General features: G+C 36.2%; 2 protein-coding genes across 2 annotated transcripts in view; one reads left to right on the forward strand and one right to left on the reverse strand.

The window, feature by feature from the left end:
* LOC129895571 (protein ORANGE-GREEN, chloroplastic) lies at positions 1-4731 on the forward strand. The gene is made up of 8 exons (XM_055971295.1): positions 1-311; positions 405-519; positions 1261-1377; positions 1607-1693; positions 1877-1953; positions 3265-3392; positions 3731-3867; positions 4556-4731. Exons 1-8 carry the CDS (start codon positions 106-108, stop codon positions 4631-4633), a joined length of 945 nt encoding a protein of 314 aa, XP_055827270.1. The 5' UTR covers positions 1-105; the 3' UTR covers positions 4634-4731.
* Positions 4684-23091, reverse strand: part of LOC129895569 (ATP-dependent DNA helicase SRS2-like protein At4g25120) — a 23870-nt gene continuing 5462 nt past the window's right edge. The window contains exons 6-29 of the mRNA XM_055971294.1: positions 22109-22165; positions 21929-22034; positions 21705-21838; positions 21507-21581; positions 21276-21401; positions 21070-21201; positions 20889-20972; positions 20696-20809; positions 20502-20602; positions 19610-19676; positions 19195-19245; positions 18605-18682; positions 18212-18421; positions 18046-18084; positions 16562-16633; positions 16363-16449; positions 16231-16287; positions 14598-14779; positions 13380-13473; positions 13084-13134; positions 7525-7587; positions 7357-7416; positions 6143-6205; positions 4684-5243 (exon numbers count right to left, since the gene is read on the reverse strand). Coding sequence (XP_055827269.1) covers positions 5154-5243; positions 6143-6205; positions 7357-7416; positions 7525-7587; positions 13084-13134; positions 13380-13473; positions 14598-14779; positions 16231-16287; positions 16363-16449; positions 16562-16633; positions 18046-18084; positions 18212-18421; positions 18605-18682; positions 19195-19245; positions 19610-19676; positions 20502-20602; positions 20696-20809; positions 20889-20972; positions 21070-21201; positions 21276-21401; positions 21507-21581; positions 21705-21838; positions 21929-22034; positions 22109-22165 — 2193 coding nt within the window. The 3' untranslated portion in view covers positions 4684-5153. The remainder of the gene's footprint in view (positions 5244-6142; positions 6206-7356; positions 7417-7524; positions 7588-13083; positions 13135-13379; positions 13474-14597; positions 14780-16230; positions 16288-16362; positions 16450-16561; positions 16634-18045; positions 18085-18211; positions 18422-18604; positions 18683-19194; positions 19246-19609; positions 19677-20501; positions 20603-20695; positions 20810-20888; positions 20973-21069; positions 21202-21275; positions 21402-21506; positions 21582-21704; positions 21839-21928; positions 22035-22108; positions 22166-23091) is intronic.

The following is a 23091-nucleotide window of genomic DNA, read 5'->3' on the forward strand; positions in this document are numbered from 1 at the left end:
TTGGGTTTAAGGAGAAAAATAGCCACCACTTAACCGGCTGAAGAAAGGTTGATGCTCTTTCTTGTCATCTTCTCCGATCCACTAGCTCTTATTTAATCATTCTCCATGAACTTGGTATCTGATTTTTCTCTGTCTAGAGAAATGTTATGTGCAGGACGAATACTGTATTTATCGCCGTTTCCTACCTCTTCATTTCTTCTCCATGGAAATAGTAGAAATAGAATTACATGCCGATCTATGGCCTCCGATGCTGATGCATATTCATATGCTACTTCTATAGATTCTGAATCCTCCGATAAAAACGCCGCCGGGTAATTTGAGATATTATTTGTTTGAATCTTTCGGTTCTTGTGATTGATTATTGAAAATTATAAGGACGGACAAAAATTGATTGATTTCTACAGATTTTGTATAATAGAAGGACCTGAGACAGTAGAGGACTTTGCTAAAATGGAGTTGCAAGAAATTCGAGATAATATTAGAAGTAGGAGAAACAAGATATTTTTGCATATGGAGGAGGTCTGTCTTCTCTTCTTCTTTTTTCTTCTCAGAATTTCTATTTATTCTTAGCTTTGTGTTTAGAATACTAATCATTTAATCTGAACTTGATATAACTGGGAAAATAATAGTTATGAACCTAATGATAACTCTATATAGAAACTATAGTACATAGCAAATATGTTTTTATCATAATTATTGATCACACATAATTCACATTAATGACCGGAGAAATGTATATTAAATGACATAATAAGAAAGAAAAAAGATGCAAGACGTTTCATTTATCTGAATGTTATCACTCAACTATTATGAAAGAATATGTCAAACAAGTATTTCCGTAAAACAGAGAAAGAAGTATGATGATGTGGGAGATATGTCTGTTATGACCTTGGTAAAAAAAACGGATAGTAATAAGATGATTTGTGGCATAACTCTGAATGTCACTTTTGCCTACTATAATGGAGTATAGTTTACTATGGTTTCTATTACAATTTCGCCGATATGAAATACAATCTGCTTTCAGTATTGCCTCTCAATGTTTCTGTGTTCCCTATCATGAATAAAGATGTTACCATTGTTATTTTGGTCAGAATCCTATTGAGATTTGAAGTATCTATACATATATACATGTTATCCGTGCTCTGAGTTTGCTGTGGGACTGGGTCACAAAGAGGTTTGATTGCTATAGTTGCATAAATCAGATATGTATGCTCTTTCAGTGTCAAATTTGTTATTCCTTCTATCTTCAAACTTGAGCAGGTACGCAGGCTAAGAATACAGCAAAGGATAAAGAGTGCTGAGCTTGGGATACTAACAGAGGCACAAGAAAATGAGCTTCCTAATTTCCCATCATTTATTCCCTTTTTGCCTCCTCTTGTAAGCACTCTTAGCTGTTGCAAATTGTTTATGTAGTGGTCAGCAACTTATAATAACCTAATGTCCCAGTTAATATAAAGTAAGGAGATTCTTTCCTTTTATTTTGTTCAGGTCTGTGTGGATTTTCATGAACTTTCTACCTCTCCTTCCCCCCCCCCCCCCCCCATTTTTGGTTGGTCGCACTGCAGGCTACTCAGTATTTAACTGAAAATTTATGTTTTTATTGCAGACATCAGAAAATCTTAAGCAATATTATGCTACTTGTTTATCCCTCATTGCCGGATTTATGCTTTTTGGTGGACTTCTAGCACCCAGTGTAAGTTTTTCTTTTAACATTTTTACTTTTCTTATTATTGTTTTCATTTGGCCAATTGACTTAAGATGAAACTCTGATTAATTTCTGAGGAGTTCTTAGATGCGAACAATCAGTTCAAACTCCTATATATGCCTTATGGAGCCTACTACTTTTACCATCTAAAGTGTGTTCATACTGCTGCAGTTGGAGCTAAAGTTGGGATTAGGAGGCACATCATATGCTGATTTTATCCGCAGCATGCATCTACCAATGCAACTGAGGTATGTCTATGATATTGTATGTTTACTTAGCGAAGAAGTATATTCACTTCTCTACCACACCCAACAATGGCTTCATAACATTTAGGCTCACCAAAACAAAGGTCCAAAACTATAGGTAAAACAATTATGTTCTCACTGCTAGTAATCCGTAAAGGCATCTTTTATTGAATGTAGGTCACTAAAATGTAGAACATAGGATGCTAAAATGACAATCTAAAGGGTGCTTATGTGTGTGCAAAACTATGTCATAGTATTCTTGTTGGTTTAGTAGACAAGACAACATACCTACTTAATATGCGCAATTAAATTACTCAAATTCTTGATCATTATTTTAACAAATGTGCTGCCCTTTTCACAACTACAGTTACTCTACAACGACTTTTTTGTTTTAGTAATGAGTTATAATTAGTGCATGAAGATAATTCATGGTAGAGTTTGTTTGTGAAACTTTTTTGAAAATCTTCAAATGACACATGCTTGTTAGGTTTTCCAAAATTAACTGTACAATGAAGAATGAGAAAGGGGCATTTTCTTATGGGAAAAGTTCTTAAAAAATAATAAATCTTCAAAAACTGCAGCCATCCAAACATGTTTGCACAAACATTTTCTTCCAAAACCTTTTCAAAAAACTTTTTCCGGAAATTTTCCAAACAAATCTCTCAAGGAGCACATTAAATGCTTCTCAATTTTGGGTGTGTAATTTACTTATTGTTGAGACATTCATCTTATGTTGTAAGAAGTCAGAAGTTCTCCACGATCTCTTCTATACAAGTCGCCTATGCAAAGGGAAAAAAAAAAGCAAAGCAAAAGAAAGATAAGTTGCATTCTTTGAAAATCATTCTCCAACACTGGACACAAATAGAAAATGGATTGACTAATTATGCAATATCTGCAGCTTCTTCTTCCTTCAATTTTTTCTTCTACTGTATGTTGAGGGAGTAAATACATAAGATCTTAAAGATCAGCAATATTAGGAGCAAAGCAAATGCAGGACTAAACTTAAGGGATCCATTTTTAGCCATTACTAGAGAAGAGTAGTATGAAGAGAAACTACAGCGAGAAAACCTGTATGTTCATTGCTCACAAGTTCTTATTTATGTTGGATAGATGTGGAACGTGATGACACTTGCTAATCACTTTTGAAACTGAAAGTGATATAAAGCCAATGAAGCCATCATTATAAAGTATTATTAAAATTTCAATTTTGGGGTTATATATCATATACTTGAAAGATCTAATTCTTTGATAGGGTGATGCTTTGTGTGTGTATGTGGTTGCAACAATTTCATAGTATGTTAATGTACTTTGCAGTCAGGTTGATCCAATTGTGGCATCATTCTCTGGGGGTGCAGTTGGGGTGATCTCTGCTTTGATGGTTGTTGAAATCAATAATGTGAAACAGCAGGAGCACAAGAGATGCAAGTACTGTCTTGGAACAGGTGTGTAATCTGTTAATAATTCAAAATTTAAAAGTCTATCGGTTCAAGCTATTTAAATAGTTTGACAATATATTATAGAATTCTTTTAGCAACATCTTTTTCATGTTTTCTGTGGACTACCTCTCAAAAGTGCTTCACTTCTTCAAATAGTTCAGCCATCACAGAAGGTCCCTGCAACTAATTAGGAGGCTTTCTTTGTTTAAATTATTGGATTCTGGAAGGAATTTTCTTTTTTTCCTTTTCTTGAATGGGACAAATATTTTGTAGAAATAGCATTCCAACTGGCGAGCAATTGGAATGCAGGTGAATTTTATGATGGTTGCTAAATGTATATGCAGGATATCTTGCTTGTGCTCGATGTTCCAACACTGGAGCTCTTGTTCTTATCGAGCCTGTTTCAACAATTTATGGAGCGGACAAGCCTCTGTCACCGCCCAAAACAGAGAGGTGTCCCAACTGTTCAGGTTCAGGAAAGGTGAGTGTATTGTTCAAATTTGTTGGCTTCAAATTGTCCACTCTGTGCACTTGCAGTGAATAAATTACACTGGATAAATTGAACATCTCTTTCCTGACCAATGTTCAAGCGATGTGGCCTTCTGATGGAGTAGCCTGAATGATTAAACACTGTGATCTGAGAGGGGGTAAGGGATATGGGACACGTAAACTTAACATTTGGTGTGACTGTCGAGTTAGATTAAAAATTAGACCTGGTTAAGGTTTGGTTTCTTTTCTTATTTCATCAGCACTCATGTTTCTGTGCCTCTAAAAATGGAAAAAAAGGTGCACGGGAATTGGGGGTGGGAGGGGGAGTGAGTATAAAGAGAGGAGAGGAACCTACTGATTGACTTCTACATTTGCCACTCAAAACCAAAGCTACTCATGGCTCGCCCTTGGTGGACAATGGAAACATATTCCGTAGCCATTAGTGATTTGAGGGTTTCTTTAATTAGTTCGAATAATAAGAATTTTGCTTTATTTAATATAAATATAATAAAAAGAAGTCCATTGGACATAGAAGGCTTAGAATATTCTACTAACAAGAGAACGTTATCTTGTAGATAAGTACTTGCATCATCACATAGCATTCTGCATTTTTTTGTTGTATGTATGTATCATTTTTTGGCTTCAGTGACGAAATTAAGTTGAGCTTCTATCTTTGGCAGGTCATGTGCCCTACGTGTCTTTGTACTGGGATGGCTATGGCAAGTGAACACGACCCACGAATTGATCCCTTTGATTAAACAGATCATAGATTTAATATGTAAAGTTTAGATGAAGCATCACCGCTAAATGAACAAACACCTATTTAATACAAGTCAGTTTAAACTTTAAACTAGTATGAGAAAATCTTGGTCATCATTATAAGTAATGCAGAACCTCTAAATACATGATTCGCGGGCATCTCCAATAATCTGGAATTTGTAAATTTATATATATATATATATTTAGTATCTTCCAGATCTAACAAGCTAGCAGAAGCAATGAAGCTTCAATTTGTGAAGCGATGCTTAGCGGAGGCAACTTTATCTACCACTGTTAAATGCTACTCAGTCTTTGGACACGTTACACCTAAACCCAATGTGCAATGTGAAATAACAGCGTCTACACCATGTACAAAATTATAAATAGTATAACACCGAAACCTGTCAGAGAGAAGAGACTTCATAATACCCATATGCATGAACCTTGTTTTCCCTGACAACCTGCTTAGGCACTGACGATGCTGACATTAAGGAGTTTTTGCATCAAGCCTCAAATCTCTTACAAGGATTTATATTCTTCAATCAACCGTGATGCATGGAGACGGGATGTAGGAACCGTAGTGCATCCTAGACTCTGAAGATATGCAATCTGCCACAAGGGTACCAAGTAAATGAATAAGACACCCTGAGCCCCAAGACCATGGCCTAACTTAAAGCCTTACAGGCAATACTACTGTGTCCGTGTCTACTGATTATTGTTAAAATTTGTGACCATTGTCCACCAAAGCAAGTGAAAGGAACACCACTAAGGAAATCCTAGACCCCTCAAGCCTATGTATTATAAACCACTGAAGAGTACAAAGGGATGGTAGGTATGACCAAGACATTAGAAGATAGGACATGTTGCAACTAAGTACTCTATTTAGTTTACCAAACAAAAAAAGTACTCTATATACTCCCTCTATTCCATATTAACTGAATTTCTAAAGCTTTTTTCATTGTTCAGAATAGTGGAATTGTTCAAAATTCAAGAGAAATGTTTAAATCTTTTTCCATGTTTACCATTTTAATTAATGAAGTTTTGTAATTTTCTAGAAGTCAAACTACACTACTTACAAAGTTATACTCCAATAAGGGACTATTTATATTTATGATTTCACATTTCATCATCTTTATGAGGCTGATTAAACAAAAGGGTAATAGAGGAAAATATGGTTCAAATTTTGTCTTTGAATGTTTTTCTTAATATATGTGCATTACCCTAGAAATTCAATTAATATGGAATAGAGGGAGTAATAGTTAGCAACGATACTCAAAACTGTTCCCACTTTATGTGAAGCATACTTCCGGATGTATTGGACTGTCCACGTCTGCTCACTAAGTTTGAAGAGCACACACAAAATTGATTACAGGTTTCAGATATTACGTACATCAGTTTATATTTTTGAAAATGCGTTATAGTTGGTTAAACTAACAATTCTGACAATATCCCTGTAAAGGCAGACAGTACAAAACAAAAGAAGATGAGGAATTACAAAGCCTGCATACCTGTTTTGGAGTTGGTTCTGATGTACCCATTGCATTTTCAATCCGTAGTTTTTGAAAGTACTCCTACAAGGGAAAAGGTGTGATTAGCAAGTAAAGAATAATAATCTTTTTTTGGGAAACAACATGAAACGCACATAAGCTTTCTCCGTCTTCTTATTCTTTTGTGTACAGAGAATAGGAAAGGGAAAGGGAAAGGGATGGATTGCCGTTAAAGTCATCCATCTGCAGTGTGCTTATGAAATCTGTAAAGCTCTGTGATTTTTAATAATTATTCTGGACTAATTACATGCTTAATGACGTAACTAAAGTAACCCCGAGTTGTGTGTGGACCATATGAGGGCAGTGAACAAATTGGTACAAGTTGGAATGTGTTTGAAATGGAAATAGTATCCAAATGTTGAAGTGAAATGGAAAAGAACCAAGGCAAGTCCCAGGCCGCCTCATGCCAGCACTAACATCACGAGGAGGCTGGGAAGGAGCCCAGGATGCCTCACCGAAGGCCTTACGCTGCAAGAGTGCTAGCAAGGGAGGCCTCAGAAAAATGGCTGAGGCAGAATACTTCTGGCAGTAGGCGCATGATGTCTCTTGCAACGTGATTTCCCTTTCCAAATTCCTGGGCTATAATAAGCTGAGTATGGGGAGCGAGAGTAATTCTGAGATATTGAATTAGGAATTTTCTCTAGAAGAGGGATCTGAAGCAAGGGGGATTTTCTACCAGTTTAAAGTGAGTATCCAAGGATGTTTTTATGATAATTTCGCTCCATAATCACAAGTATTAACACTATTATAACTTGGAAATTACTAGAATCTCCTCAAATCTTCAAAGTTGTTGAGAACACCCACAAATTGGATTTTCAAGATTTAGGGTGTGTTTGCTATGGAGGAAAACTCTTTTCCAATTTCCATGTTTGGTTGGTCAAAATGTTTTGGAAAACATTTTCTCTAGGAAAATAAGTTCCTTAAATTTTACAATTGATCAAATAATAAAAATATAAGGTGGTCAAGCATATAAGATGGTAATAATTTCTACTGTTTTTCAGAGCAATTCTCGAACTTAACTACTGTTTTTCATATTAGCAGTATCATGACAATTTATGAATTAATGTGCAAACATGGTCATCATGAATTTATGCCCTCGGGCATGGTCTTTCACTTGTTCATGTATGTGATAAAATTTGCATGAGAACTAAAGGAGATTGAGTTTAAGCTGATACCTGTTTCTCTCTCATTAGGTAAGCACGCTTCTCAGCGGGAATTTTCTCCCAGTTCAACACCTAACCGGACAAGAAATATTTGATGGAGATGCTAACTTACATTGGGGTTCTTAGAATAAATTAATACTTAATGTACTTAAGAAACTGCGTATCGTGATGCTAACTTACAGATTCAGCATAATGTAAAGCTTCCTCACAAGTTAATGAGGACTTTAAGGCACGTAAAACATCCTGGAAAATCAACAAAAAACATGTGAGCACATTGAACGTGGAAATAAATTTCAGAAAGATTAAGAGGTAAAATTTGATCATAAATATTCTTTTTAACTAGTAATGCCGCATCAGGTCACAAAAAATACGCATACTTCACTTCCTGAACGCCTATCCCAATTCATTATTTTTGATGTTGGGCTCCCTATCTTATATTGTCCACACTCCAGATGTCCCAGGGCGTGCAGGGGAGTGTTGAGTATCTCAAATCGGTGGGATAGGGTCATTTGGTCTCCTTATATGGTCTTTGGACAATCCTCCCCTCACGAGCTAGCTTTAGAGGTAGAGTTAAGCCCAAGGTCCGTTTCATTATCACCCTTAAGGTGGAAGATACTAAGATTCACAGACAGCTGTTTTGTTGTATGGTGTTGATTAATTGTCTCAGTTACTGCAATAACTAGTCAAACAGAAGTTGCTGGATTTTCTCCAGTTTTTTAGCTATCTTCGGTAGTTCAACTTAGTTGTTGTTTTGTAGGAGTTAGCTGCTATTTTAAATAGTTTAATTAATCATGGGATCATGTGCAAAGTAGTTGCTGAAATATAGGCTCTCGTTGTTGCATTTTTCCTGTATTTAAACACCATTTCAGTTAAATGAAAAATCATCTTTCCAGCGAATCTTTCTTTTCTTCTTCTTGACTTTATTTTCTGTTTCTAGATTTGAAGTTAAACTTATAAACTCCAACAAAAGTGGTATCAGAGCACTCTTCTTGAGGGACCTGTAATTGAGGGAAGCTCATTTTCCTTATTCCTTTTTTTCTTATATGGATTCAGAAACTCCTTTCACTGCACTAGCACCATCTGTCTTCAAAGGTGAAGGCTATCATGTCTGGGCAGCGAGAATGGAGGCAAATGACCTGTGGGAAGCTGTTGAGGAGGACTACGAAGTTCCTCCCTTGCCTGCAAATCCAACTATGGCACAGATAAGGAATCACAAGGAGAAGAAAACATGAAAATCAAAGGCTAGAGCGACTTTATTTGCTGCAGTCTCATCTGAAATCTTTGTTAGGATTATGACAATGAAATCAGCATTTGAGGTCTGGAATTTCCTAAAGAAAGAATATGAAGGAGATGAACGGATAAAAGGAATGCATATTCTCAACCTGATAAGAGAACTTGAACTTCAGAAGATGAAGGATTCAGAGACAGTCAGAGTATTCTGACAGATTACTCAACATTGCCAACAATGTAAGATTACTTGGCTCTGAATTTCCTGATTCTAGATTGGTTCAAAAAATTCTTGTAACAGTCCCCGAAAGGTTTGAAGCAACTATTTCCTCGCTGGAAATTCTAAGGATATGTCAACAATTAGTTTGGCAGAACTATTGAATTCTTTACAGACACAAGAACAAAGAAGACTTATGAGGTTTGAAGGATCTTTTGAGGGTGCACTACCAGCAAAAGTTCAATCAAACCAGGGAGACAAAGGAAAGAAGAAGTGAAACAAGGAAAATTCAAGTTTTCATTCTCCTTGGGTAAATAGGGGAACAAAACATGATTTTCCTCCTTGCAAACATTGAGGAAAGATGGGTCATCCACCATTCAAATGCTGGAGAAGGCCAGACCAGCAGTGTGAGAAATGTCAAAAGATGGGACATCATCAAAAGATTTGCAAGAACAACACTCAACAAAATAATGCTGCACAGGTAGCAAATCAGCAAGATGAGGAGCAACTCTTTGTAGCAACCTGTTTTGCAACTAGCAGCTCAAGTGACAAGTGGCTTATTGACAGTGATTGCACAAACCACATGACATTTGATCGTGATCTCTTCAAGGAGTTGGATACTTCAGTAATTTCCAAAGTAAAAGTTGGCAATGGGGAGTATATTTCTGCTGAAGGCAAAGGTACTGTGGAAATTAAAATCGCTTCAGGTACAAAACTAATCAAAGACGTGTATTTTGTACCTAATATAAGTCATAGTCTGTTAAGTGTTGGCCAGATGCTTGAGAATGGTTTCAAACTTCTCTTTGAAATCAATTATTGTCAAATCAAAGATGAAGATGGCAAAAATTTATTCAAAGTAATGATGAAGGGAAAGAGCTTCACATTGGATCCTTTAATGCATGAGCAAAAAGCTTATGCTGCAACTAAGATCAATGCAGAAGTTTGGCACAAAAGACTTGGGCATTTCAATCATGATGCTGTAATGAACCTACAGAAGAAAGATCTAGTTCGAGGTCTGCCTAACCTTGAAGTTGAAATACCAGATTGCAAAACTTGCCGATTTGGCAAGCAAAGAAGGGTTCCTTTCAACAAAGCAACTTGGAGAGCTACTGAAAAGCTAAAGTTAATCCACACAAATCTGGCTGGTCCTCAAAGAACTCCGTCACTCAAAAGGAGTAAGCATTATATAGTTTTCATTGATGACTATACGAGAATGTATTGGATTTACTTTCTCAGGTTCAAGTCAGAGGTTGCCACTATCTTCTGGAAATTCAAGCAGTGGATCGAAACTCAAAGCGGCTATAAGATTCAATCTTTAAGGACCAATAATGGCAAGGAGTACATATCTGATCAGTGCAATATATTTTATGAAGAAGCCGGAATTGAACACCAGCTCACTGCTCCATATACACCACAACAAAATGGAGTTAGTGAGAGGAAGAATCGTACCATAATGGAGATGGCTAGTTGTTTGTTGTACGAGAAGTGTTTGCCAAAAGAGTACTGGGCAGAAGCTGCACGTACCTCAGTCTTTCTACTCAACAGGCTTCCAACAAAAGCATTAGAAGGAAAGACGCCACTTGAAGTATGGTATGGCTACAAACCTTTTTTTAAAAATCTCAGTGTTTGGATGCCTGTGATTTACTTATGTGCCACAGACTAAAGAGATGAGTTAGATAAAAGGGCAGAAGCTGGAATATTTGTGGGTTACAACACTTTTTCTAAGGCTTACAGGGTTTTCCAACCTCATACAAGGAAAATCCTGATAAGCAGAGATGCACATTTCATGGAAGATGAACAATGGAACTGGAAAGAAGCAAACCAACATTCATTCCTGACCAAAGTACAATGTTCCAGCTGAAAAAAGATGAATTGGTGGATGATGTCCCGGTAAGAGGCACAAGATCTCTCTCTGATATCTATCAGAGATGCAATATTGTTGTTCTTGAGCCAATGAATTTTTGGGAAGCAGAAAAAGATCCTAAATGGAGAGCTGCAATGAAGGAGCAACTCACCATGATTGAGAAGAATCAGACCTAGAAACTTGTGAAAAGACCTGAAGATAGGAAACTTGAATGCAGATGGCTCTATCAACAAGCACAAAGCCAGACTTGTGGTAAAGAGGTAGGCTCAAATTTTTGGTATTGATTTTTCTGATACATTTGCTCCTGTTGCTAGATTAGAAACCATCAGTATATTGTTGGCTATAGCTGCACAGAAGGGTTGGAAAGTGTTTCAGTTGAACATTAAATCTGCATTCTTGAATGGCTTTCTTGAGGAGGAAATTTATGTAAAGCAGCCTGAAGGATTTGCAGTAAAAGAGCATGAAGATGAAGTGTATCAGCTCATAAAAGCTTTGTATGGACTAAATTTAGCAGGCGCTCAGAGCTTGGTACAGCAGGATTGATGAGCATTTGGTGCAGCTGGGTTTTAGAAAATGCCTTAGTGAAGCTACTCTCACATTAAAGGTGATGAAATTAATTTTATTGTTATTTCACTATATGTAGATGATTTGCTGGTTACTGGTAGCAATGATGAACTTGTTAAGAAATTTAAAGAAGATATGCAACAGAGTTTTGAAATGACGGATTTGGGAGAAATGGTGTATTTTCTGGGAATGGAAATCAATCAAGAGCAAAATGAAGTGTTCATCTGTCAAAAGAAGTATGCAAAAGACATTTTGAAAAAGTTCAAAATGGAAAATTGCAAAAGAGACAACTACTCCAATGTGTCAAAAGGAAAAGTTGAGCAAAAATGATGAAGCTGAAAAAGTGGATGAGACTCTTTACCGGAGTTTGGATGGATGTCTCATGTATCTTACAGCAACTAGACCCGATATTTTATATGTTGCAAGTCTTCTATCTAGATTCAGTAATTGTGCAACTGCCACTCATTTAGAGCAGCTAAAAGGGTGATAAGATATGTTAAAGGAACATTGAATTTTGGAATCAAGTTCTCTGCAAATCAGAAGTACGTGTTGCAGGGGTATTCTGATAGTGACTGGGGTAGCTCTTCCGATGACATGAAGAGCACTTCTGGTTATTGTTTTAATCTTGGTTCAGGGGTATTTTCTTGGTGTTCTAAAAAGCAAGAGATTGTTGCACAATCTACGGCTGAAGCTGAGTTCATTGCAGCAACAGCTGCTGCAAATCAAGCCTTATGACTTAGAAAAGTGCTACTTGATATGAATTTAAAGCAAACAAAGTGCACAGAGGTTTTTGTGGATAATCAAACAGCTATTGCTATATCAAATAATCCAGTTTTTCATGGGAAAACCAAGCATTTCAATATCAAATTATTCTTTCTCAGAGATGCGCAGAAAGAAGGATTTGTTGGGTTAAAGTATTGCAAGACAGATATTCAATTGGCAGATATTTTTACCAAAGCCTTGCCAAGGAGCAGATCCGAATTTCTCAGAGAAAGACTTGGAATTTGCAGCAACTGAAGCAAGGAGGAGTGTTGATTAATTGCCTCAGTTACTGCAGTAACTAGTCAAACAGAAGTTGCTGGATTTTCTCCAGCTTTTTAGCTCTCTTCAGTAGTTTAACTTAGTTGCTGTTTTGTAGGAGTTAGCTGTTATTTTAAGTAGTATAATTAATCATGGGATCATGTGCAAAGTAGTTGCTGAAATATAGGCTCTAGTTGTTGCATTTTTCCTATATTTACACACCATTTCAGTTAAATGAAAAATCATCTTTCCAGCAAATCTTTCTTTTCTTCTTCTTGCCTTTATTTTCTGTTTCTAGAGTTGAAGTTAAACTTATAAACTCCAACATATGGTGGCAAATATTTTTTTAAAATTATTATTGATTTTTTCTGAAAAGTGAGATTCGACAAGAGGAGAAATGGAGAGTCTTGGTACCAAGGGAAACAGAAAGCATCATGCTTCTGGAGACTGGAGGTAACCAGTTTTTCATTATCCTTCCAATAGGCTGTAGTCACGGCCCCAACCACAGAGACGAGACTAGCAGATGGGAAAGGATGAAAACACAAGGTGGATACTGAGGTGAGAGGCCAGAAAGAATTTGGTGGAGAAGAGGTGCAACAGATGGGATTCCTAGAATGAGAAATAGACCGTGAGGTTTGGTTATCTAATTTTATTTTGGCATTTAGTTCATTTTGGTGTTGGCACCAAATCTCAGCTTTAACTTTTGAGCAAGGGCGTGTGCTGCCCAAAAATAAAAGAAAAATAACAGGGAATGAATTACCAGAATATTTAGAGTCATGCTATTAATTTATCTGAAGAAATGCAGTCAAAATTGTTCGATGAAATGGGGAAAAAAAAGGGCCAAGACCTTGTGAGTGCTCTTCTTGACTCTAAGGCGCTCATCAATGACAAAACCTACCTGAAGATGCCAAAAGACAGATGCGTTAAGATCCAACCTTGTGTTACGGTAATGAAATAAACTGTTTTTAAAACTTCAATGTGGCATGATTCTCGCCATTTGCCAGCATCCATAAGTGGGTCTTTGCCTGTGTTGACTTAAGATACATTGGAATATTGGAAACATGAAGTTAAATGTTAATATTGCTCCTCTTGAAGAAATATACCCAATCATAAAGAAAATAAAACAAATGAACAAACTTTGACCTTTTTAAGCAACCTCTGTGCTTCCTGAAATGCAGGCTTTTTGGCCCATTGATGGAACAAATGAGATACAACTGTTCGGTCTTCGGCATTAAATCTGGGTAGATCAATTCAGAAATTCAATCAAAGTTAGGCTCTAAATAATAAACAAGAGTATTCTTATGTATCTTTGGCCAATCACAAGTGTCCTATTTTACCAGTTTTAGGACAAAATAATCCCATGTTATCTTCTTTTGTTTAATAACGGTGGGGTCTCGGCCAGCTTGTACGCCCTAGGACTAATCCATCAAGTACCTGCTAGCTCCCACCCGCACATGTACTAGGTAAAACTCTGCCCGCCTAGGCTTAGGCAGATAGGAAGAAATCACCTAGTGTTTTTTGCCTCCGCTGAGATTTGTAAGTAATGTTATCTAACAGACTCATGTCACCTTTTACATAATTCGCTTGTGAAAATATTGCAGGCTCTATTTGTTATAAATAAAAGATATTGTAGGCTCTATTTTACTAATCAAGAAATACAACCAAAGTTATAATGAGCCGATTCTTCACGAGTAAACCTCAAACACTCGTTATTTAAATAAACAAACTGAGTTTGAGCAATAAGGTTGCTGACATGTCAGCCAACTGGGGTGAAAGCCTAGGGAAAAACATGTTTTTCAGTCAAGCTGTTTCTTTGCCTCGTCAAGTTAGAGCACTTTTGAAGAATGTTCAAACGAGTCTTCCATGTCTTGGGATTAGACATGCTAAGGGTCAATTTGTTGGGTTCTCCACCCAACAAACACCATTACAGTGATTTTTGACGGGAAAAAATATTTGAGCCCACTTCAAGCTCATATAACAAGACTAAAGCTTGCAAAAGATTGACTTGACTTGTTTACTATTCACAAAAGCTAAGCTAACTTGGATTTTTTATATATCAATGTTTACTTGATAAGAAATTCCCATTAGTCATGTATTTAGCATGTAATACTAGTCTTGATTCAGTTCAAAATTTTCTTTATTGGCTCATTCAGACAACATAGACAATACAAGCAAACTCTACATCAACCCAACTACACGAATGGGCTTGAGTTCGAGCCAATAGAAACTTGGTAAAATGAAGTTGCCTCGTTAAAGGGTAAGTTCAATTCAGCTCGCTTATATCTCTAAGTATGACAATCAATATGGGACAGGGGAACTAATATCTTTTTCTACCCATCAAGATGATTAAATGAAGAAAACCTTTTTAGGAAGATTTTGGAATTGCATAGCTCCATTGTGTCAATTGACTCTTTGGACATTCCATCAACTGGTTCACTGAGAGGATCATCTATAGTTATTCTATGATCAAATGATTCCACCTTTTCGGCTGAACCACTCTGAGGAGTTTCCTTCTGGAGTTTTTGGTGATTGGTCAGCTCTTCCTATTAGAAGAAAAAAAAGGTTAGCAAGAAGGTATTTGTTTGATCTACCAGAAAAACATGAAATACAAATTAAGCATACAATGACAGGTTACTTTACTCGTAAGAAAATTGGCAAAAGTACATGGTATTGATTGAAAACCCATAAGCTCCAGATGAATTTATTTACAGTGTGTTTAGATATCAAATATTAAGCAAGTCAAACAAACAAAATCATCTCTAAACAGGTAAGTGGTAAGTTGCAGCCTCTGCAGAATGTCAAGGGCCATCTTGCCTACCAAACAATTATAGTGGATTGTATAAGATGCTATAGACTAAAAGGTGGTGTTTGTTTTGGGAGTTACCAAAAATTCTCCAAACTCATATTGAGTTTTTTGGAAAAAATGTTTGTTGAGTAGTGTTTGCAAAAAAGAAGTACCAACATTCTTTGAAGATTTTCAAAACTCAGTTTTCAGCTCTTTTAATAACTCAAAAACTCTAAAAACAAGTTTCTGAGATATAAAGATTTCAAAGTAATTAGTTTGAAATTTTTTGAAGTACTTAACTCTTTCACTAAAACAACTCCAACAACCACTTTTTTCAAAAACCCAAGAGCAAACTCAGTTTTTGGAAACTTCAAACACACATCGCATAAAAGGTTTCAAGGGCATTGAGGCAACTTATCTTAATTAATAATCTAATGTGGATGCTTATTTATCAAAAATATAATTGTAATCTCGGACTATTGCAATAGAAAACAAAATGTTGTCGAGAAGAATACGATCCACATACCAAATTATCTAACTAAAGCAATTCAATTTAAGAAGTATTTTAGTTCAATATTTTAAGATAACAGCCATAAAAATGGTTCTATTAACTTGCATATTAGAAGCTTGTGCAGATCAATTAAGAGTTGATTAGTTAATTTCACTTTGTTGGATGTTTTATAAGCATATAGACAAGAATTGAGCTGAAGTTTTTTAAGAAAAAATTGAGTTGAAAAAGAGTTTGTTGTTCCGTTTGTGTTTGGCTATTCTCATAAACTAAATCTTTACCTAAGTAAAAGACCTTGTTGTTGCATCGAAAGAGATAAATGCTGACTAATCTGGCTAACATTGAACTTGACAAAATGAAATGGTTGAATAATTGAAAAATGATATTATTCAGGAATACACATTGAATGCTGAGATTACAGATTAAATTTCTAGTAGTAATTCCATAATTAAAAAAAGTCTTTGTGATTGTTCCAGAAGAAATGAAACAAATGAATAAAGTATATCATTCGCCTCTCTCTTACTACACAGAGAAATTGATTTTAGACTGTACACCTAATTAAAAGAAATGGAACAAACAACAAGCATTGGCAAGACAGGGCACCAAGCAAGTCAGAAAGCCCAATGAATTGAGAAAGGTTGCAGTGCTTGGCCAGAAACAACATTTGTAACAGACTAATTTACAACTGAAACACATCTTACCTGGGTCTCTTGAAGATGACAGGGAATTTCTCTCAGAAAACGTGAAGGTTGAAGAACCTGAAAGCAAGTGCGTCTAGACTTGAGAAAGAAATAATAAAGCCAAGATCAACCAGAGCAAACAGTTCATCATACCTGCCAATTTGAATCCATAATTACATACAAAATGAAAAGCTTTTTCCGTGCACGAGTCATTGCCACATATAGTAAGCGTCTCTCCTCCTAAAGTTGCAAAGAACAAAAAAAGAAGTTACGTTTGAAATGGATAAAAAGAGATTTATATGATAGAAGGGATGAAATACTCTAATGATTCAAATTTCAATAACATAAATACCTCAATTGAGTTGCTCCTTTCATTTGTGATGCCATTAAATTCATGTAACAGGGGAATCTCTGATTCATTTGCCTGACCAATTGATGCGAGCATTAGCTCCAGATTATATCTTCCCCTTTGCAAATAATAATGGTGTTTTTGTTTTAAAAAAATAATAATAATGGTGTTATAGAGAATAAAAAATCTCTCTGATTACTAAAAGGCGTGGGAAGAGGAGTCCACTATCCCTCTCCTTGCTCGTCCAATTAATGTGATGTAACATGAGAAGATTGAACAAAAGGTATCTTTTAAGTGTTGGTTTTGTTTTTGGTGACTTTGACTAGGTCAAATTGGATTAAATGAAAAGTAGACTTGATTAGAGTAATTAAAAACTTTGGGGTGTATATTAATATTTCAAAAATTTTGAAAAGTCTTTCCTCCCTTTTTAAATTTCAAATTATGAAATTCCCCCCTTCATTATCTTTTTAATATTCCTTTTTCTCTCCTTTCTCTTTTCAAATTTCTCTCTCCCTCATCTTTTTTTTTCTTTCTTTCTCTCTTCCTCTATATTTTCTTCTTCCTCCTCTTTTTGTTCTTCTTCTTTATGGTCTTTGTTGCCACCGTCATCGCCGCCGTCGTTCATCATTTTTTATCGCGCTCTTCTTCTTCTTTTGTTTTTGGTCCTTATTTTTACAATCTTTTGCAACATGTTGGCAATATGTTGCAACATGTTGCTTGTTGCAACAGGTTAGCAATATGTTGCAACAGGTTTGCTATATGTTGCAACAGATGTGCTATCTGTTCCAACAGATAGGAACAGATCCCTATTTGTTGCAACATGTATCGTCATCTTTTGCAACAGATAGGATACATGTTGCAACAAATTGCTAACCTGCTGCAACAGATGACTTACCTGTTGCAACAACTTCAGCAGTTGTGAGGTGAAGGAGAGGTTGGTTATGACGACAAAGAAGGTGTTGATGTTGGTGGTAACAACGAAGGTGGAGGTGGTGGTTGTTGTGGCCGAGACGGTGGAGGAGAAGGAGGTGGAAACGGTAGTGGTGGACGAGGAAGAAGAGGAGGAAGTGGTGGCGGTGGAAGAGAAGGAAGTGGTGGTGATGGAGGAAGAAGAGGGAGAACCAGGAAAAATAGTAGCCTAGGAGGATGACCTTCTATCCAGAAAACTTCGCATAAGAATTGGTGGTGGTGGAGGTGGTGACGACGGCGGTGACGGTAGCAGAAAGGGAGGGAATGGGATGGCGGCGGCAGAAGGATAGGGTGGGATGGTAAAGACAGGGTTTTTGTATAAATAATAAAACTTGAGGGTTTTAAAATTAGTGTCATTAGCACTAATCTTAAAATTGTCACATCTACTCAATAATTTAGACTTGGATCACTTTTTCTTAATTTTGAAACTCTTTTGTCACCCTTAATTAAAATTCTCATGTAACATTTGATATACGGAGAATAAAAACAATACTGAAAGCATGGATCTCATATCATACCTTCACTATGAAAACAGTATCCCACTCTAAGCCTTTTGACTACACACAAAATCAAACAGAAGAAATGAAAAAGGGAAAAATCCAATTAATTTTCACAAAATATGGACATTGGAATGAAGTACCAGGAAGCAAAGTGAATTAACACGTTGCTAGAGAATTCAGATACCTGATGAATTGTCGTGACTGTAACAGAGTCTTTGTTATCATGTCTCCTTGTACGAAAATTTTCACTCTCCCGTTCAGATATATGATCGATAAAAGCTTTCAGTATGTTGGCACAACCTTGTCCTTCGGTTTTGCATTCACTTTCTCCTTCTATGGGATTCTTATGAGTTTTTAGGAAATCAGACACATCGTCCAATAGATATTGAAGAACCTGCACCATTAAACAAACAGCTTCTGATGTATCTGCTCATTTCACTTGCTGCAACGATTTTTATACAGGGGAAAATAATGAAAAAAGTGTCGAACAGAAACAGAAAGTTTACATAGAAGAACCCATGCATTAGCAGTAAAGGTGAATAAAAAGAACAAGACCACAAAGGAACATATCACTTACAGGTCTAACATCATGATCTTCATTAAGCAACTTCCCTCCATCATTATCATGAACTGCCCGCTGTTCAAGAAGGTATTTCTACAGAATGAAAGTCACATGTCAAATAATTAAGGTGCTTATAGTATAAAAGCTATAATCTGAAAAGACAACTTTTATTAGCATGAAATAGACACTTCTAATGAGAAGAAACTTTCATTAGCTTGAAATAAATAAATTATCAGACAGATGCTGCAGGTAATGAACAAATAACTAAGATTTGATTTGACATAGACATAAGAAATTCTCAACGAGATTTCTACAGAAAATAGTAGGAAACTTGCTATCATATACTCCCTTCGTTCTATTTATGTGGCATAGTTTGATTAGGCACAAAGTTTACGAAAGAAAGGAAGACTTTTGAAACTTGTGGTCGTAATCATGACAACATTTGTGTGGTTATAAAAGCTTATCATTAAGAGTAAAAGAGCAGTTAAATTATTAGCAAAATTAGAGTAATGCTGCCACAAATTGGAGAGGAGGGAGTATATCTTTCTTTTTCTCCATACAAATATAACTATTTAGGTTTGTGTTTTTATTCTACAAGGACCAACCTGGGGTATCATGTTAGCCACTGAAGTAATGACAGCTGAAATTGAATCTTCCTGCAGTATAACAAGTAACATTACCCAAGAATTTTGTCTGAGCAAACTCCAAATGACCCTTTAAGTACGACATATTTCGCTGTACACAGATATATTAAAGTACGAGATATTTCGCTGTACACAGATAAATTATCATTTACATCCAAGACTTTGTCCAAGAAAGTTTCCCTCTAGTAATGAGGAAAATCTCAGCACCAAATTGCACAAATGAAACTCAATATCATATAAACCAACATCAGTCATCAGCTACAGCCTACATGCATAATCAATTTTGCAATCCAGCACATGTGATAAAATATCAGTAAAGCTTCAGATGATTTACATCCAAATAGAACAGAATTATCCATAAGATTCAAAAGCTTACCCTGTTAACGAGTTTCGAAATCATGTCTATCATGAGCAACACCTTCCGCCCTTGGGTGAGTTGACTCCTGTAAATAAATAGAGACAAATTAATAATCCCATTTGTTCCAGTCAAGACTAATTCACAGTAAATTACAAATGAAATGAACAACTAAGTATTTTGAGGCTAGTTGCTTGTATTGGACTCAATATCAAGCCAAATCAGAGGACCAAAAGCTTTTTCTTTGTTTCCAACAACAACAACCCAGTGAAATCCCACAACGTGGGGTCTGGGGAGGGTAGAGTGTACGCAGACCTTACTCCTACCAAGGTAGGACGGCTGTTTCCGGGAGACCCTCGGCTCAATAAAAGCATAAAAAGATGTCAGATAAGGCTAAGAAATTAAAAGCGTTATGGGAAAACAAATAACGTAAGCGTCACAGATAAAATAGAGTAATCAAAGTATAGAAAGTATAGATAATAATAGAAATAACAGAAATCAAAGCACAAGAAATTGTAATGCGCTAATGCGCCTACGAAAAGTGAAGAATAACGAGACTATGTACTACCCTTCTACCCTAATGTGGGTCCTCCACACCCTCCTATCTAAGGTCATGTCCTCGCTAAGCTGTAACTGCGCCATGTCCTGTCTAATCACCTCTCCCCAATACTTCTTCGGCCTACCCCTACCTCTTCTATAACCATCCACGGCCAACCTCTCACACCTCCGCACTGGGGCAAGATCATAGTCTACCACTATATGGAAATCCAAATAGTATTTGAGAACACATAGATAGATATATAATATCGCCCAATGAAGTAGTTGAAAAAATGTATGGGCAAGATCATAACTAGTACTACTAAAAAGATCATTTATCATCGATAGCTTCACAACAAGGAGTTCTAGAACAAACCTCTTGAATGTGCCAGATAGTTTAGCATTAAATATGTCGCGTGCTGCTGAAATGAAGCTACTTTTCCTTACAGTGGAAACTTTTTCAATGTGTTCAATTACCTAGGACAGAAAATGTCAAAGAAGCTTTAAATAAAATAGTCATTGAACAGCCATAGTGCCCATACGTGAAGCAAAATAGACAGGGAGGACAACCTTCTTTTTTACTTCTTTTTCTGAAGGCAGTAAGGCCTTGAATACTCTTCGAAATGAATCATCATCGGAACCAGGTAAAGTTGTTCTAAGCATAGCAATGATGGCCTTGACCACCTATTGCATGAACATACCAGGTGAACGACTATTTAAAAGCATATGAATCTATCTGGCAGTGATGGGAGGTGAGAGATACCTTTTTCCTATAGAAGGCCACACCATGAACATTGAATGGGATTTTTCTATTACGAAATGCTGCTTGAAAGATTTTTCCTGACACCTGTTGTACAACACGAAGCCACAGAGGCAGAAATATTCAGCCAAAAACCCGCAAAAAATTTTAAACAAGTTTGCTTTTTCAATAGGTAAAGCTTGACCTGCCTCCGGAATAGAACTGCTGTGTTGCCGAAAGAGGACTTTTCAGTTGCGCCATCAGAAGTAATTTCTAATATTTTATCAACAACAAACGAACATTGTGCATCCTCATTGCAGCATTCTTTGATAGTTATCTGCAAAGTATCATATGTTAAAAGGTACTCCTATCGAGGATATTTTTCTTTATAAGAACGCTAAAATTATTTACCTTTGACCCAACAGAATTATCAGTAAGAACACATTTTGATTGGCACCTTTTTGAATTATTTTGTATAAGAAACGATGCAGCTTCAACAATGCAACGTGTGGAACGGTAATTTTTACTAAGTCTGACCTGAATAGAGATTGATATACATCACAAGGAGACTATCAGAACTGTATCTGAAGTTCATATAAACAAGGACTAAAAAGACAAATTATAATACAGAGTTTGCCAAACCTCTTTGTGCAAAGGAAAATCTTTCCGAAATGAATCAAATCCAGAGGCATCAGCACCACTAAAACCAAATATGGACTGCAGGATGATATTGAAAACTCTGAGCAGCAATATACTTGAAAGGAAAGAAGTAAAGAACTTGTCATAGCAAGACGAGAAAAAAATGTTCCACTGGATAAAGTAAGAAAAGACTAGCTTCACCTGATCTTCATCACCAACAATAGTTATGCGTTTATGCGATGCAAGGATATGTAAAAGTCCATACTGCACAGCACTTGTGTCTTGAAACTCATCAATCACCATTGCTTTCCATAATTCCTGACACTCTTCAAAAACTTCATTTGAAGAAAATGAAAATCAAACAGATTCAGACAACTGGGATATCACAATGCACTAGGTTACAGTCTATTAAGAAACACTTCAACCTTCTGGAAAATCACTCAAGAGCTTGACAGAACAACTGATCAAGTCATGGTAATCCAAAGCATTGCATGATTTTAATATATCGTTGTAGCTTTGCAGAACTGCAGCCTGATCAATATTCCAAGATCAGAATAAGGAAATATGAATGACAAAGTACCAAAAATCCCTGATTATCGGCTTACTCCAGTTTCATTTCCAATTTTGTAGTAGTCATCCGGTGTCCTTCCTGCAGACTTGGCCTGTAGTTCAGTGGAAGAGATGTAAGTGCAAGTATAACAACCATTAAGCATGCAACACACATCCCATTTGAAAATGAAAGGAAAAAGGGTACAGAGGAGAGAGTTTCAGTTTTGACACATAATAGTTACTCCCTCCATTTCAATTTGTCTATCTGGTTTTGACTTGACACGAAGTTTAAGAAAGTAAAGAAGACTTTTGAATCATGTGGTCTTAAACTAAAGATATGTGAAATGTACCAAAATGTCCTTTAATCTTGTGATTTTAAACATGTCAAGTGGGAAGTTAGAATCAAAGAGTTGCCAAAAAAGGAAAGAGACATTCTTTTCCAAAAGGACTAAAAAGGAAAGTAAGAGGGTGTTTGGATTGGCTTATTGCAAGTGTTTTTGGCTTTTAAGCTCCTTTTCTAGTTTTTGTGGTGTTTGGAAAAGACAAAAGGTGCTTTTAAGCACTTACTTTTAGGCCAAAAAGTATAAAAATAAGTTAAAGCCAAAAGTTGGGTATTCCCAACTTATGGCTTTTAGCTTTTAGCTTATAAGCTACTTTTAAAAAGCCAATCCAAACACCCTCTTAGACAAAAAAAAAATGAAACAGAAGGGAGTCTTTATTACTATGCCAAGAAGAAGATAAAATATATGGCGTAAATTTGGTTTATACATATTCAAATAGTTCACTTATATGCCATTTGACAGAAACTTCCAAATCAGCATATCCAAATATTGTCACTCCTATGGAGCAGAGTCAGCAGATACTGCATTCTCTAATGGAAAGAAAAGTTACTCTTCATCTACCCGGCATATATGTGAAACATCAAAAGATTGTTCGATTGATACTTCAGATAAAACTAATCAAAGTTGTGTCCTCCTTTTGACAAAATATAAACTTAAAAGACAGCAAGATTTTATGACCAAACTAAGTAGAACAGTAT

Source organism: Solanum dulcamara, chromosome 7 (assembly GCF_947179165.1).
Source record: "Solanum dulcamara chromosome 7, daSolDulc1.2, whole genome shotgun sequence".
Lineage (NCBI taxonomy): Eukaryota > Viridiplantae > Streptophyta > Magnoliopsida > Solanales > Solanaceae > Solanum > Solanum dulcamara.

Excerpts from the sequence above, each read along its gene's own strand:
- LOC129895571 (XM_055971295.1), top strand. The coding sequence starts at position 106 with ATGAACTTGGTATCTGATTTTTCTCTGTCTAGAGAAATGTTATGTGCA. Across the intron at positions 520-1,260 it reads TATTTTTGCATATGGAGGAG|GTACGCAGGCTAAGAATACA; the intron begins GTCTGTCTTCTC and ends AAACTTGAGCAG. Across the intron at positions 1,378-1,606 it reads TTCCCTTTTTGCCTCCTCTT|ACATCAGAAAATCTTAAGCA; the intron begins GTAAGCACTCTT and ends TTTTTATTGCAG.